The sequence below is a fragment of the Artibeus jamaicensis genome, unplaced genomic scaffold (genome assembly GCF_021234435.1).
Source record: "Artibeus jamaicensis isolate MK-2021 breed Jamaican fruit bat unplaced genomic scaffold, CSHL_Jam_final contig_419, whole genome shotgun sequence".
Lineage (NCBI taxonomy): Eukaryota > Metazoa > Chordata > Mammalia > Chiroptera > Phyllostomidae > Artibeus > Artibeus jamaicensis.
In genome coordinates this window covers 682,355-703,116 of record NW_026521824.1, presented here as the reverse complement: position 1 = coordinate 703,116, position 20,762 = coordinate 682,355, and the positions used below count along the sequence as shown (strand labels likewise).

Below are 20,762 nucleotides of genomic sequence, written 5' to 3'. Positions count from 1 at the left end.
TAGGTTATGGATTGGGGAATATTCCCAGAGCCTGGGTTAGTAAACCCAGTTTGATTCCCTGCCTTTCATGAACATACAGTTTGAAAGGCTTCTGTAAATTGGAGAGAAGCTGAAACTAGTGTTTCCTTCAGGGTATCAAATGTGACCAGATAATCTCTTGTCAATTTGAAAAGTTCAGAGTCCAGTCCATCCAAGGAATCATACAGTGATTTTGCTATGAGTCCAAAGTTTGGAATCCAAATTTTGCAGAACCCTGTAATCCCTAAGAACCCACAAAGTTGTCTTCAGTTTTCTTGGATTTTTTAATGTAGCAATGGATTGTTTTTTATCTGCTATCAAGCTCCTAGGGCCCTGTTTCTGTTGAAATCCTAGGTATGCCACCTCTTATTTGCAAATCTGGGCCTTGTGAGGTGATACCTTATATCCCCCTTTTGCTAATGATTTAGGACTGTAGTGGTTTTGAGTAAACAGTCCTCATAGGTGCTACTAGGTACAATATGCCATCTATATATAGTAGAAGAACTCTTGATTTCAGTCGCATATCCCTTACGTCATTTTCTTCACCAAATGTAGTCAGGGAGTTCTTAAGTCCTTGCAGCAGCACAGTCCAGCAGTACTGGAGTGTGGCTTTTGTTTCTGGATCGTGTCATGCAAAGGCAAATAGTAGTTGAGCCTGTTCGTCTATTGGGATGCTGAAAAAGGCATCCTTCAAGTGTAGGACTGAAAACCATATACTATTTCCAGGCACCATGGTCAACAGAGTATAGGGATTAGGCACTGTAGGATGAATGTCCTGAAAAATGTCATTAATGGCTCTAAGATCCTGTACAAATTGATATTTGTCCAAGTAAGGCTTTTTGACTGGCAAAATGGGAGTGTTATAGGGAGCTTGGTATGACCAAATTAGTCTCGATTTTAAGAATTTCTGAAATACTGGCTGAATCCCCTCTAAAGCCTCCTTTTTGAGGGGTACTGTTTCTTCCATGGGAATTTGTGCCCGCTCTATTAGGTTAACTTTTATGGGTTGAATGTGAACTACTTTACCTGGGGTTCCATCAGTCCAAATGGTTTGATCCGCCCGTTCATAGATCTCAGGTGGGAAGAGTTCACCTCCAGGACCTTCCAGACAGGTCAGAAGTGTCTGGAGCTGGAGGACATCTTCCAGTAGGACCTCTATACATAGTTGCTGCTTTTCAGGAGAAAAAGTTATTTATGCATGCAGTTTGCAAATTAAATCACAGCCCAGCAATTAAATAGGGCAGTCTGGCATGTTGAGAAAACTATGTATGATCTTTCAATCACAAAGATGTCATCCTAGGCATTGAAGGAATGCCTGATTTTGTAATTGTCCTGTCACTCCAGTAACCATTACTGTATCTGAACTTTCCTTGGTTACTTTTGTATTCAACACTGAGTATGTAGCTCCCATATCTACAAAGAAATCAATTAGCTTGTTCCCCCACCATCAACTGTACCCAGGTCTTCTGTGGTTATACAGTAATATATTGGGAGATGTCCAAAAGAGCCCCTGGACTCATCCTCATTCATCATTAGACTCCCCTCACCTTTTTAGCATTACCCAGAGGGTTTTCATCCCTACTTTCCCTTTTGAATTTCAAGCACTCCTTTTTCCAATGGCTCGCCTCCTTGCAATAAGAACATTGATTAGCACCTAGTGGGCCTCTCTTTTTGTCTTTAGGGTCCCACCACTTCCTCTGGTCTCGCCACCTTGTTTCCAAGAACATCATGCCCTGCTTTATCTTCCTTGCTTCCCAGTCATTGTAGACTTTAAAAACTAAGTCTACCAGCTGAGAGGGATTCTTCCCAATGTCCCATCTAAACACCAGAGTTTCCTTCTGATATCCAGGGCACTTTGCCCAATAAAAGTCATGTTCACCATTTGCACATTCTCTGGTGCCTATGGATCAGCATCAGAGAATATGTACTCTGGAAAGTGTACTTTCTGTGGGCCTGACAGATCCTCTCAAAAAATTCAGAAGAATCCTCATCTGGCTTTTGCCAAAGAGCTAGTATTATCATGTTCAAGCTCTTTGGCTTAGGCACCCTTTCCTTAAGCCCTTCCAGAATATACTTTCTGTAATGTTCCAGGAAGGGTAGGTCCCCACCATTTGGATTCCAGCCAGGCTCTGTTAAGGGCATTGCTTCAGCTGGGTCGGGGATCCTATTACAATTCTCTTAGAGACATTGGGCCTTTTCATTAACCTTATTTATAACCAGCTGTCTCTCATCTGCTGTTAACTAAGCATTGAGGAGAGCCTGTAGACCTGCCTGTGTTGGATGATGAGTGGCAAAAATGGAGGTGATAAGGTCTGCCATTCTCTGAGGATCTTCCCTGTATAAGGGGCTGAAATTCTTCCAATTCAGCAAGTCTGAAGTGGAGAGTGGAATATGGGCCCAATAGTAGCCAGCAGGCTGGCCTTCCTGATTTACTCCACCTATAGGGTACTGCCTCAAAGGAAACTGCTTTCTTCCTGATAGGGAGGCTCCCTGGTCAAATTGGGTCCCCTGATAGGTCTTCAAGGGAGAGACCCATTCTTCATCATACAGGGGTTTGACCATTGGTTCTTTGGGCCCTATTTCATGGGTAGCTTCCAATGGGGATGACAACAGAGGGACACCTGCCATGCAACTTGTGTCTTTTGAGTTCAGGACATTAACAAGGCCCATTTCCTCATTCTTTTCTTCCTTTGTACAGTCAGGAAAGTGTTTCAAGGGCCCTTGACTTCTCTGCACCATTAAGTGGACATCTGTCTCTGGTGAACCCTGTTATGCAATGACATAAATGCCTTGAAATAATGGATTTCATCCCACTTATGCAACTATTGACAATACTGTTCCAGTTGCATAATAGTATGGTGGTCTAGGGAATCACCCATGGGCCATCTTTCCCCATAATTCAAAACATACATAGGCCACAGGGTATTACAGTAATAAACTAACACTTCCTTAGACATTGGATAATGGCTATACATACCCCAGTCTGCTAAAATCTACACAGTGGGCTCCCTCTAGGAACCAACTCAGAATGACCCCTGCTGGTCCAGATACACAACAGGCCCAACCCTATGACCAAAAGAAGCCAGGCAACCTGGGAACATACAGAGAATATTGGCATCTGCAATTCTATTATTTCAACAAATGCTCACCAGCAAGTTTTTCTGTAAGCCAGTCTCACAATCAGTGAACTCAAGCAATGGCCTCCCCAACAATGGCCAGTTCCCACCTGGACTCCAGTTCACAGCCCTAAAACTCAGGTGATCCTCCTTCCCAGAGTCTATTTCTTTCCCAGACCTGTTTCCTTTCCATCTACCAGGCATGTTTAAGTGGCTCATGCCCCAACGGGTGTGTAGAGAAATTCCCAGCAACTGGGAAGCCCCACAGTCCCACTCCCTGGTGCAGGGGGTGGGGGTTGACCTGCCACAAGCAGCTAGGGGCCCACACTGGGCACCACTGCTGTAACCAAACAACCAGTGGGGTCCCACTGCTTGCTGCCCATAGGCAATAACTGGAGACAAGAGTCTGATGGAAAGGTAAATGGAATATATATATATATATATAAATTTGATGCCCACTCTTGCCCCTGCTGCCAGGGAAGCAAGCAACCTGCCATCGGGTGGCCACCACAGTGATTTTCTGCCAGGGAAGGGCCACAGACCACCTCCTGGGATCTGCCTCCCAGGACCTCCTGGCCCTAATCTCCTATCCCCCTTCTTACAGGCCTTGCTCCTTGCTCCTGATGCCGGCAGTGCTCTGGGTCAAGCTTAAAGTGCTCAGGGAGGAACTCTGGCCCTGACCCTCCCTAGCTGCACTGGGGCTATAGCCAAATGGCCTGCACTGGCATGGGTCACAGGCAGGCAGCAGCCACTATGGCTTCCAGCTTGGGATGGGGAGTGGGGCTTGGCCTGGGCTGGAGGTGTGGGGCATGGATGGGCAGCAGCTGCCATATCTTCCCACCTGGGGGAGGAACACAGGACTTGTAACCCTGGCCCTCTCCAAGTCTGCTGGCTGAGTCTCCCTCTGTGTGCTCCCTAGCCTCCCTGCTGACCTCCTCCTGAGCCTCTCCACCCCGACCTCCAACCCCAAGTCTACTGAGCTCCCAGATAGGTAGGTCCTGGAGCCCTATGGCAGCATCACTCACAATCCCTCTGGCAATTTAGCTCCCAGCCAGTTGTAGTCTTTGGTGCTTCTCCACTCCTCCTCCTTTCCAGTGGGGGTGCTCCCCCATTACAGTAGGACTGTGAAGAAGAAATTTTAAAAAACATAGCCACACCATGACCAGTGTGATGTGGCTCAGGTTGGGTGTCATCTTGAAAAGCAGAAGGTCACCAGTTCAATTCCCAGTCAGGGTACATGCCGGGCTTAAGGCTTTGGTTCCCTAGTGCATGGGAGAGTATCTGAGGAGACCTTTGATCATCCGCCTGGGGGACAAGGGGCTATTGCCTGCCAGGAGATGAAAATCTGACTAAGGGCAAGCCCTCTTTATATAAATATCTAACCAATACTTTCTTCATTACTTTGCCTTCCTATTCCCCACTATCAGAGATACTTGATGCCTCCAGTTCAAGAAACTGCCCAGGGATCTGTCCCCTCTAGGAACATCAGAGCAGAGAGATCTTAGACCAAAGTCACTCACCCCCACCATCTGCCTCACATCTTCCAAAATGCTGCTGATATCTGTACCCTGCTAGAGTAACTTCTTCTGTTCTCTTTTCTTTGAGAACAGATATTTTTTCCTGCTCTCTTAGGAGGGTTTCAAGAGGACAAGAAAATAAACCCATGTGTTTAAGTTGCCATGTTAAGCAGGGAGCCACTGGTCTTTTCTCAGCTTCCTTTCATTAAAAAAAAATGAGATTAAGTGCCTTGCAGGGTGTTTAAAAGGCAAAATTATTGGGGAAGCAAGTGTCATGGAATCAGACAGAGCACAATGGAGAGGTGATGGGTTTGCACAGAGGAAAAATTCATTACTGCAGGCAGGTTGCTGGCAGACCCTGCGACAGGGAGGAGTCCCTGATACTTCCTGGGGCCAACACACACAGACATCAAGCCCAAGAATGGGCAATTTAACAACTTCCAGTGATAAAAGTCAGGAGAGGAATTACCTCTGGAAGTGGGTATTGGCTGGGAGAGGGCCCAAGGGAGTCTTCAGGGTGGGAGGCATATTCTCTGCCTTGGTATGGGTGGTAGTGACACAGATGCCCTCCTACATATAGTTTTGTTTTTTGCACTTTCAGCTACCCCAAGTAAGCAGTGGTCCAAAAATATTAAATGGAAAATTCTAGAAATAAGCCATTTATAAAGTTTTAAACTGTGCACTGTTCTGAGCAGCATGATATTTCACACGGTCCCACTCCGCCCCTTTGTCCAGCATCTCCACTGCCTACACTTCAGTGATCAGAGCAGCCGCCACTGTGCTGCACTGCTTGTGTCACTCCACTTAACAACCTCAGAGCACAAAGGCGGTGACGCTCCCCATTCAGATGCACCAAAGAGAAGCTGAGAATTGGTTTTTGTATGTGAAAAGGTGAGTACAGTAGAATAAAATATTTTGAGAGAGGCCACATTCACATAACTTTTATTATAGTATGTTGTTATAAATGTTCTATTTTATTATAAGTTATTGTTGTTAATCTCTTACTGTGCTGAATTTATAAGTTAAACACATATCACAGCTTTGTATGTGTAGGAAAAAAACCAATACATATAGGGTTTGGTATTCTCTGCAGTTTCAGGAATCCCCTGGGGCTCTTGGAATGTATCCCCCACAAGAAAAGACAGACCACCATACACATAAAGAAAAATTTATCAAGCTGCACATTTGACATTTGTGTATGTTACACATGACATTGTGTGTGTCTCATACCTTAATTAAAAAATGAAGAGACATGGTCAATTATTTAGTGCTTGCTGTATGCAGGACACTAGCTAGGCCCGCTTTTGTTTTTATTTATTCATTCATTGAGCACCTACTTATTATAGGCACTATCTAGGTTCTGAGGACCCAGCAGTGAACAAAAAATTATATGGTGCCCCTACCCTCATGATGTTCACTGTCAATATTAAATAATCATACTCAGAAAAGTGAAGTGACAACTAAAGGGCATATCTGTGTGCGGAAGGAAGGCGTCTCTCCTTGTCTGTCTGGGTGGAAGGGTCAGAAAGGGTCCCCTGAGGAGATGAAGTTAAAGCAGTGATCTAACGGGAGAGGAGGAAACAACCAGCTAAGGAGGGGGAAGGGAGCATTTTATGTTAGTGGAACAGCATGTGCCAAAATCCTGTGGTAGGAAGAGGCATGGCACATTAAAGACAGCAGAGAACGGTGCCAAGAGGGGCATGGCTGATGAGAGGGAGATTGGAAAACGCAGGCTCAGGGAGGTGAGGTGGCTGCTCCAGGTCCCCTAGCTACTGCAGCAGGCGGTGGGAGCCAGCGTTGTCTAGGTTTCCCTCTGCTCTCTGAGACAGAGTCTGGGGACATGAACAGGAGAGGTCTCCTGCTGTCCAGCCTCCAGCAGTGTGCCAGCTGCCCTCATGCTCCCTGCCCCTCTGCTCCACAGAGCCTGCCATCACCATGGAGCCGTGCCCCGAAGAACAATACTGGGACACCCTGCTGAACGTCTGCCTCTCCTGCAAATCCATCTGCAGTCATCGGATTCCACGTTCTTGTACAACCTTCTGCAGTGAGTTCTGGGGCCTGAGCCAAGAGGGTGGCTGGATCACCCCTCTTTACCTCCCCACGGTCCCTCTGGCCCTACTGCACTTGGCTGCCTGAGGAGGGGTTGTGGAGGGCCATGTGCAATGTGGTATCCTGTTGCCCTCCATCTCTCTGCTCTGGCCACACTGGCCTCTCTGCAGTTTCTTGAACATGCTGTGTTCTTTCCTGCCTCAGGCCTTTGTACATGCTGCACCTTTTGCATGAAGAGCATTTCCTCATTCTTCTTCCCTTGGCTGTCTCTGACCCAGCCTCAAGGTCTCAGCCCAAATGCCAAAGGTCTGACTGCCCAACAGAAATTAGGCCCTGTCCTCTGTTCTTTCTTTCTTTTGAAATGTTTTATTACAAAATTATCAAACATAGAGAAGATAGCATAATAGACTCCTGTTTATTCATTAGCAATCAGCCTTAAAAATTCTGCCTTTTTATTACCCAAGCACTTGTTTTAGCTTCTATATTTTAAAGCAAATCAAAAACTTCACATCACTTACCTGTAAATACTAGATCGTGAATCCCTAACACATAGGGCCTTTAAAATATAACATCAATATCTTATCACCCCCTGCAATAATCCCTTAACATTGTTTTACTCAGGCCATACCTAATTTTCTCTGATTGTCTTGAAAAATACATTTTGCTTGCTGTTCTTTTGCATTACTTGTTCTTTTTCTTAGTGGAACTTATCACAACTTGTATTATGTTCTGTCATATATACTTGTTACATATCTGTTTCAACTGCCAGACTGTCAGCCTGACACATAACAAGTGCTTCATAAATATTTGTTAAGTGGAGCTCAGAGAGGCTTAATGACTTGCCCAAGATCACACAGCGTGGTGGTGGAAAAGTTAGGATCTGAGCCAGAACTCTTTGACTCTAAAACCATGACTGTGAGTCATTATCCATTAATGAAGTAAAACACTCATGGTGTCATTATGCAAGTATTCATGGAACTCTCTAGCCCCTTTAAAATAGGAATTTCACATGACCCAATAACAGAAAGTTATCATCTAATGGGGGAAATGACTACGTATTAAGCTATAAAGGTAAAGTACCATAAAACACCACAGTAGGGAGAAACCACCTCTAGCTGATAGGTTGGGGAGCACGGAAGTGTTCTTAGAGGACGTGCCCCCTGAAATGGATTGTTAGAGCTTGCAGATGTGAAAGTCCGGTGAGGGGGAAGGGCACCCTTGGAGAGGAGTGAGTGTGGACAAAGGCATGGACACGGGAAAACAGAACAGGGAAGATCAAGGGCCAGAGGAAAGGTTTGTGAGTCAGGCAGTGAGGGTTGGTGGTCTGGGGAACTCAAGCACCACCTGCAACAGCCACACTAGGATTCCTGAGGAGGGGAGGAAGTCACGAAAACCCCAAGGAACACTGCAGCCATCAGGCTAACTCTGTCTCATGAATGGCAGTGGCAGTAGTCCTGTGTGGCTCAGTGGAACCCTGGGGACAGGGCAGGGCTAGGGCAAGGGAGGTCACTAGTAGATCAGGATCATCAGAGACTTCCTGAGATCATGATTTCACCATCTTTATGGTCTTTTTTATTAATCTGTCAAGGGCATAATCTTGTTTATGTGTTTGTATTGCAAAGAGGCACAGTGAATATTCTACTTAAACCTTCCGTTAACTGAGCATTCATGTGTTATGTGTCAGGTATTGTGCTGAGGACTTCACATCCTCATAACAACCTTAAAAAGTCAATATTGTTATTACCCCTTGCTTGGAAATGAGGAAACTGAGGCATATAGAAGTTAAGACCCTACAACTTGCAAGTAGTTGAACTACTTGGCTTTGAAGGCTGTGTTGTTAACTTTTGTCTTGCATTGCCTCTGAAATGTGCCCTTAGAAGCCCCCATGGGAGCCACATTTTTATATAAATAGGGTCTTATTTTAAAGACAATGGAAAGATGCCCTGGGAAAGTATAGATTTCTGTTATGCTCTCAAAGTTGTTCTCTTAATGGAAGTGTGGTTACCCCTTGCTGTGGTTGGCTTCTGCTGCTTGGCGCTGATGCCTGTATAAACTCCTGCAATACTCATGTATTACTAAGGCAGATGAACTACCAATATTTTCAGCTTTCCTACCTTCCTCCCACCCACCTCTCCCAACTTGCCAAGGAGAATGATGTCTTTCCTCTTCAATCCTTATTTTGACATAAAATATTTTTCTTCTTCATGAGGCTTGAAAAATGCAAACAAGAAACTTTAGTGACAATGTAATTGCCTACATATCAGTTTTAAAAGATAACTGAAAAGTCCTTGCATGTATAGCAACTAAAGCATGTACTTCTAAATAATATGTAGGTCAGAGGAGAAATAAAAATGAAAAGTAAAACCATTTAATACTAGATATAAAAATACTACATATCAAAATTTCTGTGACATGGTTAAAACAATACTTAAGGTACTATTGTTTGCCTTATATTTGGATATTGAAAAAGGACTAGGATTACCATGGAATTGCTTTGGGGGAACTAGATTGTGATTTTTAAAAAACTCTGATGCCCTTTGATGAGGCCAGACCCACAGTTTCTAAAGGCCTCCATTACATACTAGCATCATTCATATCTGTCTTTCAGAGGCACTAAGTTGTCACAAGGAGCAAGGCAGGTACTATGACCAGCTCCTGAGGGACTGTATCAGCTGCACCTCTATCTGTGGACGTCACCCTAAACAATGCATGTACTTTTGTGAGAACAAGTTCCCGAGCCACGTGACCCTCCAATCAGAGCTCAAGAGACAGAAGACCGGGAAAGCTGAAACCAAATCAGACAACTGGGGAAGGTACCAGGGATCAGAGAACAGAGGCTTAGAGTCCGGTCCAGGTAAGTTACCTGCATGGTCTTTGAGTGGGTGGAAGGCACCAGGACTAACTACAGAGGGTCTTCAGAGTGGGGAGTCAGGAGTCGAGGTAAAAGGAGGTCATCACAGGGTGAAAAAGACGAAATAGTCAAAATACTCAGAAGTCTACAGGCAGGCAGGAAGCAGGAGAAGAAAAGACCTGATCATTGAGACTTTTTCTTTTTCTAAATTAAAAACAATTTTCAATTAAAGTTGGCATACAATATTATATTAGTTTCAGATGTACAGTGCAGTGATTAGACATTTATATAACTTTTGAAGCAATCCCCCCAACAAGTGTAGTAGTCACCTGACACCATACATAGTAGCTACTATATTACTAACTCTATTGTCTATGGGGACATACCATGAGTGTTTTGGGGTTTGGGGGGTTTTTTAAATATATTTTATTGATTATGCCATTACAGTTGCCCATTTCCCCTGCTTCATTCCCCTCAACCCTGCACACCTTCTCCCACCCACATTCCCCCCTTTAGTTCATGCCCATGTGTCATAAGTTCTTTAGCTTCTATATTTCCCATACCATTCTTGCCCTCCTCCTATTTTCTCCATACCATCTATGCTACTTATTCTCTGTACCTTCTCCCACCCTCTCCTCCTCCCACTTCCCTGTTGCTAACCCTCTTTGTGATCTCCATTTCTATGGTTCTGCTCCTGATCTAGCTGTCCTCTTAGTTTGCTTTTGTTTTAGGTGTGATTGTTAGTAACTGTGAGTTTGCTGGCCTTTCAATGTTCATCTTTTTTATCTTCTTTTTCTTAGATAAGTCCCTTTAATGTTTCATGTAATAGGGGCTTGGTGATGATGAACTCCTTCAACTTCACCTTATCTGAGAAGCACTTTATCTGCCCTTCCATTCTAAATGAAAGCTTTGCTGGATAGACCAATCTTGGATGTTGGTCTTTGGATTTCATGACTTGGAATACTTCTTTCCAGCCCCTTCTTGCCTGTAAGGTCTCTTTTGAGAAATCAGCTGACAGTCTGATGGGAACTCCTTTGTAGGTGACTGTCCCCTTATCTCTTGCTGCTTCTAGGATTCTCTCCTTCATTTGAATCTTGGCTAATGTAATTATGATGTGCCTTTGTGTGCTCCTTCTTGGGTCCAACTTCTTTGGGACTCTCTGAGCTTCCTGGACTTCCTGGAAGTCTATTTCCTTTGCCAGATTGGGGAAGTTCTCCATTATTATTTGTTCAAATAACTTTTCAATTTGTTCTTCCTCTTCCCCTTCTGGTACCCCTATAATTTGGATGTTGGAACATTGAAAGATGTCTTGGAGGTTCCTAAGCCTCTCCTGATTTTTTTTTTTTGAATTCTTGTTTCTTCATTCTTTTCTGGTTGGATGTTTCTTTCTTCTGGTCCACTCCATTGATTTGAGTCCCAATTTTCTTTTCATCACTATTGGTTCCCTGTGCATTTTTCTTCATTTCACTTAGTGTAGCTTTTAGTTTTTTTAATCTAATTTTTGACCAAAATCAACCAGTTCTGTGAGCATCCTGATCACCAGTGTTTTGAACTGTGCATCTGATAGGTTGGCTATCTCTTTGTCACTTAAAAGTATTGGCTCTGGGGCTTTAATTTGTCCTGATTGAGCCATTTTTGGTCAGATCATGCCAGTTACATATGAGGGGCGGAGCCTTAGGTGTCCACCAGGGCAGGTCAACCCAGTGACTGGATTGTGACTCTCTATGTGGGGGTGGGGTCAGAGAGGGAGCAATGGCGCTTGTTCTGCTCTCTCTCAGGTTCCCGGGTGGGTGGGCTTGTGTACTGTACATTTTAGAACCCTGTGGGTCTCTCCAACAAACTCTCTTGTGAGGCTGGGAGCCTCTCTAGGTACCTCAACCCTGGAAAGTTATTTCATTTGGTATTTTTAGCCTTTATTTCCCAGTGCTGGGGCCCTGGGTTGTGTGGTTTGTCTCACTACCCGTTTTTTGCCTGGTTTATCTGCACACAAATGTGTGTCCCCAGTCAGCCAACTGCCTTGCGCATCTCACTAAGTTTGCTCACCCATACCCCACTGTGCCAACCACCACCTCTTCCTGCCAGGACCCCTCTCCTCCTGCCTCTGACTCCACCCCTCTTACTGGTCTGGATGAATGGTTTGTTGTTGTCGGGCTTCAGTGTAGTTCAATTTTCTGTCTGTTCTGGTTGTGTTTTTGTTTCTAAATCTTTGTTGCCCTTAAATTTGGTTGTGTGAGGAGGAACAGTATTTCTACCTATGCATCCATCTTGGCTGGAAGTCCCATGAGTGTTTTATAACTGGAAATTTGTACTTCATTTTTTTTAATAAAAGTTTTTATTTATTTATTTTTAGAAAGAGGGAAATGGAGGGAGGAAAAGAGGGAGAGAAATATCAATGTGTGGTTGCCTCTTGCACACCCCAAACTTGGGACCTGGCCTTCAACCCAGGTACGTGCCCTGACTTGAAATCATACTGGCAGCCCTTTGGTTCACAGGCTAGTGCTCAATCCACTGAGCCACACTAGCCAGGGCAAAATTTGTACTTTTTAATCCCCTCACTTTTTTTTTTATCCTCCCCACGCCCCCACCCCTGCTGCCAAATCTAGTAACCATAAATATGCTCTAATTATGAGTTTGAGCTTTTTTATTCATTATTTTGTTTTTTAGATTCCACATATAAGTGAAACCATACAGTATTTGTCTGTCTGACTTATTTCACTTAGCATAATACCTGTCTGGTCCATCCATGATGTTGCAAATGACAAGATTTCATTCGTTCTATGACTTAGTGATATTCCCTTGTAAATAGGTATCATATCTTCCTTTTCCATTCAGCCACTGATGGACAGCTATGTTGCTTCCATATCTTGGCTATTGTAAATAATGATGCATTGAACACAGAGGTACATATATATTTCCAAATTGGTGCTTTGGATTTGTTTGGATAAATACCAAAAGTGGAATTGCTGGGTTATAAGGTAGATCTATTTTTAATTTTTTGAGGAAACTCCATGCTGTTTTTTATAGTGGCTGCGCCAGTCTGCATTCCCACCAACAGTGCATAGGCATTCCCTTTTCTCCACATTCTGACCAACACTTGTTGATTTTTTAATGACAGCCATTCTGAGAGGTGTGAGGTCATATCTCACCGTGGTTTTAATTTACATTTCCCTGATAATCAGTAATGTTGAGCATCTTTTTATATGTCTATGGGCCATCTGTGGAGAAATGTCTGCTCTGGTCCTCTGCCCATTTTTAAAATTAAATTGCTTGGTCTTTTTGGTATTAGGTTGTATGAGTTTTTATATATTTTGCATATTAACCCCTTATCAGATGTATTGTTGGTGAATACATTCTTCCAGTCAGTGGATTGTTCTTTCATTTTGTTGATGGTTTCCTTCACTGTGCAAAAACTTTTTAGTTTGATGAAGTCCCATTTGTTTATTTTTGCTCTCATTTCCCTTGCTCAAGGAAACATATCCAAAAAAAATTTACTAAGAGCAATTTCAAAAAGTATACCGCTTATGTTTTCTTCTAGGAATTTTATGATTTGGGGTCTTAAATTTGTCTTCAGTCCATTTTAAGTTTATTTTTGTATTTGGTGTAAGAAAGTGATCCAGTTTTATTCTTTTGCATAAATTTGTCCAATTTTACCAACACCATTTATTGAAGAGACTATCTTTATTCCATTGTATATTTTTGCTTCCTTTATCATAAATTAATTGACAATATAGGTGTGGGTTTATCTCTGGGCTTTCTATTCTGTTCTATTGATTTGTGTGTCTATTTTTATGATAGGACAATGGTGTTTTGATTACTACAGCATGTAGCATAGTTTTATATCAGGCAGCATGATACCTCCAACTTAATTCTTCTTTCTCAGTATTGCTTTGGGTATTTGGGGTCTTTTGTGGTTTTGTATAAATTTTAGGATTATTTGGCCCAGTTCTGTGAAAAATGAAATTGTTATTTTGATAGGGATTGCACTGAAGCTGTAGATTGCTTTTGGTAGTATAAACATTTCAATGATGTTAATTCTTCCCATTTGTGAGCACAGTATATCCTTCCATTTATTTATATCTCCTTCAACTTATTTCTCCAGTGTCTTTTAGTTTTCTGAATACAAGTCTTTTACCATCTTGATTAAGTTTATTTCTAGATATTTCATTCTTTTCAATGCAATTGTAAATGAAATTGTTTTTTAAATTTCTTTTTCTGATAGTTTGTTATTGGTGTATAAAAATGTAACTGATTTATGAATATTAATTTTCTATCCTACTTTTCTGAATTAATGTAACAGTTCTAATCACTTTTTGGGTGGAATCTTTAGGGTTCTCTCTATATAGTATCATGCCATCTGCAAATAATGACAGTTTTACTTCTTCCTTTCCAATTTGGATGCCTTTTATTTCTTTTTCTTGTTCAGTAGCTATGGCTAGGAATTCCAATACAATATTGAATAAGAGTGGTGACAGTGGACAACCTTGTCTTGTTCTTAATCTTAAAGAAAAAAATGTCAGCTTTTCATCTTTGAGTATGATGTTAGCTGTGGGTTTGGCATATATGGCGTTTATTATGTTAGGGTATGTCTCCTCCATTCCCACTTTGCTTTTTATTATAAATAGATGTTGGATATTTTTAAAATAGGTTTTCTGCATCTGTTGATATTATCATATGACTTTTATCCTTCATTTTATTTGGTGTATCATGTCAATTTATCTGTAGATATTGAACTAAACTTGCATCCCAGGAATAAATCCCACCAGGTTATAACGTATGATCTTTTTAATATATTGCTGAATGTGGTTTGCTAATATTTTGTTCAGGATTTTTGCATCTATGTTCATTGGGGATGTTGGCCTAAAGTTTTTTTGTAGTGTCTGTCTGGTTTGATATCAGGGTAATGTTAGCCTTGTAAAATGAGTTTGGGACTCTATCTACTCTTCAACTTTTTGGAACAGTTTGAGAATAGGTTGTAATTTTTTTAATGTTTGGTGAAATTCACCTGTGAAGCCATCTGGTCCAGGGCTTCTGTTTGGTGGAAGATTTTGGATTACTGATTTGATTTTATTGGTAGGTATCTTTCTGATTCAGACTTAGAAGATTATATGTTTCTAGGAATTTATCCATTTCTTCCAGGTTATTTAATTTGTTGGGATATAATTGGTCATATTAATCCTTTTTATTTCTGTGGTACCAGTTATCACTCCCTTTCATTTCTGATTTTATTTATTTGGGCCCTCACTCTCTTTTTTTCATTAGTTTGGGTAATAGCATATCAATTTTGTTTATCTTCTTTTCAGGTACCAGCTCCTGGTAGATTAATTGACTCCATTTTGTTTGTTTTTGTTTTTTAATGAAATGTTATGCTGTTCTTTCAGATGGGACATGTTCCTCTGTCCCCTCACATTGACCGCATCCTCTGTTTGTTTCTACGTGTTAGGTAGATCTGCTATATCTTCCAGTCTTGCCAGGGAAACCTTATGAAGTAGGTTTCCTGTGGGTCCCTATGACTCATCTCCCTAGTACTTAACCAGGGTGTCCCTTTTATGGGTTGTGTGTGCCACTTTGGACATGATGAGAAGTGTCCCCTGAAGTGGGCATCTACCAAGTGCCAAGCATTAAAAATGATCTAATTATCCTCCCAGAAAACACCTCTTGCTTCACCTCCCCTACTCTGTGGTGTCAGAAAGTATAGGAGGGGGTGTGATGTGGATCCGTAAACACTTGGTGCTTACATTGCTCTTGGCTGGTTAGTGGAAAAGCAACAGGTCTGAAGCTCCCAGAGGGCCTGTTGGTTTCTTTCCATTGCTGTGACTTTCCTCATAATATCATTTCCATGAGGCCAGAGCCTAGTGCCAAAATACCAGAACTTGGTGGCTCATTATTCCTCATGACTCTGTGGTTTGTCTGGGGCCAGTTTGTGCTCAGCTGGCCCAGCTAAAGGTGGCTCTGCTCCATATGTCTCTCATCCTCCTCCTGGATCAATGGTCTGGGAAGGTGGTCCTGATGGCAGAAATGGAAGGGGTAGAAAATGCAAGGCCTCTTGATGCCTGGGCTAGAAACTTGAATTGGATTATGCCTTCTGCATTCTCAAGTGGCAAAGCCAGCTGGGTTTAAGGAAGGGCAAATACATGCCATCTCTTCAGGGGAGAAGAGGCAAATAAATTTGTAGCCATGGTGAGTTGTGGGTTTTAATCCAGCACAGCCTCTTTCTCATGGGAGGAATTGAAGATTGCCATGCAGAGGGCACGGGTACAGAGGGGCGATAAGCTGAACCTTAGAAGCAGGAGGCCATGCCTGCTACCCCCATATCTGGTGACTTGTATGCCTGCCGAGCAGCCGGTGACATATCTGATTCTTCTAGCCAAACCTGGAACCCTTCCCACCTCTGAGGCAATACATTCCCATCTGGATCAATCCTACCCACTTGACAGATCAAGAAACTAAGTCTCAAAATTTGAAGCTACTTGCTGCAAGTTGCACAGCAAATGCATAATGAACTGGGATTCAGGCTCAGTCTATGGGTTCGAAGTTTTTCCACTCTAAGAGCAAAATCCCAGAGTGGTGTCCATGGGATATCACTCCCTGAAGGTGACCTGCTGCCCATGGAACACTTTTTGTTATTCCTGTTTGTGACCACCAGCCAAGGCCCATCCTTGGAGGGCACTGGGTGGAAGCTGGGAGCCTCATTTTGGTTCTGGGGATGGATCTTCCAGGATGAGTAGTAGATGGGGTTGTGTAAGGTCATGGTGGGGAGACAGTTAAGTCAGCATGGCCATGCCTGACCCTGCTTGCATCAACTGTTGCACTCATACCACGGCTTGGAGGTAGAACACCATCAGCCCTTGTAGGGTCCCCTGGCTCCCAGTCCTGCAGTGCCTGCCCAGCTCCAGGTCTCTCCAGAGTTCTGTGATTATGTCTGTTCTGCTCTTTTCTCTGATTCCTTGTGTGCTAGAAGGGCAGGAGCTGGGACTAGTGTAGATTATAAACAGAAACATGGGGCCACATGCCCAGGAGAGGGACCAGGTATGGGCCTGTTTGAGGGCAGGGACTGCAGGATACTATGTGTGACCAGGCTACATCCAGCTACACATAATGGTGGGTTCCCCAAATCCTGCCATCCCTACTCACTCCTCACCACTGTAGGCCCTAGCTCAACCCTGCTTCAGGTCTCTCATTTGTTCTCTCAGACTGTCATTCATTAATATGATTAATTACTGCAGAGGGCATGATGTGAATGGGGGAGGCAGCTTGAGCAAGGCCTATTCTGTCCCCAGCCCCACACAAGTCACAGTCTGATGGGACAGACAGCAGATGGGCAAGACTCATGCAAATGATAAGTTAAACTCAGTGCATGGTCCCTTCCTTGCCCCACATCACACTCCAGACAGACTGGGTGATGGTGTAGGCTTTGGAGCCAGGCCCAGGTTCTACCCCTCAGTAACTGTGTGATCTAGAGCAAGTTACTTCACCTCTCTGAGCCTTTGTTCTGTGAGACCGAGATCATGTGACTTCGTGGAGTTGAGAAGATTTTAAGTGATTAGTCTGAAAATAAGTGAGAGCCCACACAGCATATAGTAGCTGCTCATTTAAAAAGAAAATATGTGTTTAAGAGACAAGGTGGAGGAAGGGAACAGTGCATGCAAATGCTGTGAGGTGAAGGAATGGAGCCATGGAGGGCTAGGAGGGCATTATGGTAGATACTTGGAGATCTGAGCAGAATGAGACTAAACCTGCATCAGGGAGTCCCAGGCTGGGAAGCATGATGGCCCCTCTGCAAAAGCAGGAAGGATCTCCACCCAAATTTGGGAATATTCTGGGTACTGAGACAGATGGTGCCACTCAACTGGCCCAGAGGGTATGGAAGACTGTAACACAGTGACGAGGCTGTCAGCAGGGAGAGCAGGGTGGGCTCCCATGCTTGTCTGGCAGTGGCTGAAGAGCATGGGGAAGGTGCCCAGGCTGGGGTTTCCTGGTGGCTGGGGCTGGATGCATGTGTTCCCCTGTGCGGTAGGGCCTTATGTAGTTTGAATCTGCCATTGGCATCAAAGCAGGGAGCACGCAGGCCTTCCTTTCAGCTGGCCCAGATGGGGAGCGGACAGGGAAGCCTTGAACACCAAACTGTGGAGTCTGACTACTTACTCCAAGGAGACAGATGGTAGGTGACTTCAGGCTGAGAGGAGCTTTCTGCCATGGGTCGGGGGGCGCCATGCACAGGGAGGACTGAGACGGAGGAGGGCAAGCTTTCAGGGGCAGCTGAAGAAGGCCCAGAGAGGAGTCAGATGCCAGACGCCAGAGAGCCCTGCCTGCCAGACCCTGAACGGGCAGACTGGTGTGCTCCTGGAGGCAGGTGAGCAGCCATGGGTAAGGAGCCTGAACTGGACTGTGTCCCTGGGGACAGAGAGTAGCTGTGGTGGCAGGGACCCTGCAAGAGGCAGTTTCTGGCAATAATGGAGGCCACAGATGACAACAGTCTGGGATGGAGGCAGAGGGGCAATGCACTGACATGGGGTTGGTGGGACGGAAAGGACCTGATGTTGGGCCAGCTCTGCATGTATCTCATGCAGCAGTCCCCAGGCCCATGGTACCTTGGCTCAGAGAGCCTGTAAACCCCATCTTGGAATAACGTTCTAAAGTGCATCAAACACAACACATAGGGTTACAAAGAAACCAATGATGTTTAGATACTGACAAAATAGTGCCTCAAAATAGTAAGCCAAATTAAATATATTTTTTTATTGATTACGCCATTACAGTTGTTCTATTCCCCCCTTCATTCCCCTCCACCCTGTACCCCTCACCCCTACCATTCCCCCCCTTTAGTTTATGACCATGTGTTTCGAGTTCTTTAGATTCTATATTTCCCATACTATTCTTGCCCTCCCCTATTTTCTACCTACCGTCTATGCTACTTATTTTCTGTGCCTTCTCCCCCCTTCTCCTTCTCCCACTCCCCTGTTGCTAACCCTCCACGAGATCTACATTTATATGGTTCTGCTCCTGATCTAGCTGTCCTTTTAGTTTGCTTTTGTTTTAGATGTGGTTGTTAATAACTGTACATTTGCTGTCCTTTCACTGTTCATCTTTTTTATCTTCTTTTTCTTAGATAAGTCCCTTTAACATTTCATATAATAAGGGCTTGGTGATGATGAACTTCTTGAATTTGATCTTATCTGAGAAGCACTTTATCTGCCCTTCCATTCTAAATGAAAGCTTTGCTGGATAGACGAATCTTGGATGTTGGTCTTTGGATTTCATGACTTGGAATACTTCTTTCCAGCCCCTTCTTGCCTGTAAGGTCTCTTTTGAGAAATCAGCTGACAGTCTGATGGGAACTCCTTTGTAGGTGACTGTCCCCTTATCTCTTGCTGCTTCTAGGATTCTCTCCTTCATTTGAATCTTGGCTAATGTAATTATGATGTGCCTTTGTGTGTTTCTTCTTGGGTCCAACTTCTTTGGGACTCTCTGAGCTTCCTAGAATTCCTGGAAGTCTATTTCCTTTGCCAGATTGGGGAAATTCTCCTTTATTATTTGTTCAAATAAGTTTTCCACTGGTGGCTGTTCCTTTCCCCCTTCTGGTACCCCTATAATTTGGATGTTGGAGCATTTAAAGATGTCCTGGAGGTTTCTAAGTCTCTCCTCATTTTTTTGAATTCTTATTTCTTCATTCTTTTCTGGTTGGTCATTTTTATCCTCCTTCTGGTCCACTCCTTTGATTTGAGTCCCAGTTTCCTTTCCATTACTATTGGTTTCCTGTGCATTGCCATTCATTTCAATTAGTTTAGCCTTCATATGTTCCTCTAATTTGTGACTAAAATCAACGAGTTCTGTGAGCATCTTGATCACCAGTGTTTTGAACTGTGCATCTGAAAGTTTTGCTATTTCTTGGTCACTTAGATTTATGGGTTCTGGGGCTTTGAGATCTTCTTGAGCCATTTTTGGTCTGTTCGGGCCCATTAAGTATGAGGAGCGAAGCCTTAGGGGCGGGGCAGGGCCTCCAGGGCAGGGTCACTGGGTTGTGATGCTGTATGTGGTGGTGGGGTCAGAGCTGGGAAATGGCGGCCGTCTCTCCTGCTTCCTGCCGCTGGGTGAGGAGCAAAGCCTTAGGTGTTCACCGGGGTAGGGTTGCTCAGGTCGCTGGGTTGTGACGCTGTATGTGGGGGCGGGTCAGAGCTGGGAAATGGCGGCTGTCTCTGCTGTCTCCCTTCACTGGGACCCACTCAGTCCCGGCTCACTGCCTCACCGGTCTATCTGTGCAGGAATGCGCCAGCACAGTCAACCCGCCGCCCTTCACTCTCGGCCGGATCCGCCGGTCGCTCACTGGGTCAGCCCTTTGCAACCCCACACCTGGGATCCGCGCGCCTGAGTCCATCTGACTGAGTTTTCCTGTGCAATCCCACTCTGCCAGCTGCTGGTTTCGCCTCTCTTACTGGTCAGGCTGAAGAATTTGTTGTTATCGGACTTCTGAAAAGTTCAATTTTCTGTGTTCTGGCTGTGTTTTCTGTTGCTAATATTTTATTGTCTTTAAACTTGGTTGTATGAGAAAGCACGGCGTCTCCACCTATGCCTCTATCTTGGTGGAAGTCCCAAATTAAATATTAAATAATACCAAAATATTGCCCATGTTGCTATATAAGAGTGAATGTATGAGTTTCTCCATCTTCAATAACAAGATGGAGTGGTGGGTTGGGGTGCCTGGGGTTTCCAGGAGCATCTTGGGCTGCCTCAAATTGCTGTGGTAAGATATGGGGATCCCTGTGACTCTGCTTGTGACAAGGGCACCGCCACAGCTCAAACTGGGGTCTGGGGCCTCTGCTCACATTGGAAGCAAAGGCTAACTTTCCGTTGGTCACCAGTGAATATGAAGATTTGCTTTTCCTATCCAGGTCCACGGAGCCCCCAGACCCTCCCCAGGGGCCCTGGAGTCTCAAGCCAGGAGCTCTGGGTGGTGATGCAAGGCAGGCCCTCACCAGCCACCATCCCCCCCACCCCACCCCGGGCACCTGGCCTCTAGCCCCACCTCCCTGGCCAACAGACTCGGGCCTCACAGTCCCCACAGAAGTCTCAGGAGGCCCGATTCATTCTGGGTTTTGAGAATGTGGGATGGTGCCCAGCAAGTTCTAGAGACTTGAAGCACACAGACATGCTCTCAAGAGTTCTGGAGGCTGGAAGTCTGTGGAAGCTCTGGGTGAGGATCCTTCCTGGCTCCTG

At 44.3% G+C, this 20,762-nt stretch overlaps 1 protein-coding gene across 8 annotated transcripts in view; it reads left to right on the top strand.

Annotated features, from left to right (window-relative positions):
• Positions 1-20,762, top strand: part of TNFRSF13B (TNF receptor superfamily member 13B) — a 79,115-nt gene that overhangs the window by 39,920 nt on the left and 18,433 nt on the right. For 5 of the 8 annotated variants that reach the window (XR_008391708.1, XM_037163240.2, XM_053665713.1 and 2 more), the window contains exons 2-3: positions 6,573-6,695; positions 9,309-9,554. Coding sequence is in view for 7 of the 8 variants with exons in the window: in XM_037163240.2 (XP_037019135.2) it covers positions 6,587-6,695; positions 9,309-9,554 (355 nt within the window). In the remaining variant the exon portion in view is untranslated. Of the gene's footprint in view, positions 1-4,109; positions 4,126-5,386; positions 5,543-6,572; positions 6,696-9,308; positions 9,555-20,762 lie in introns of those variants that run through there. The other 3 variants (XM_037163236.2, XM_053665712.1, XM_037163237.2) reach the window with 2 other exon arrangements.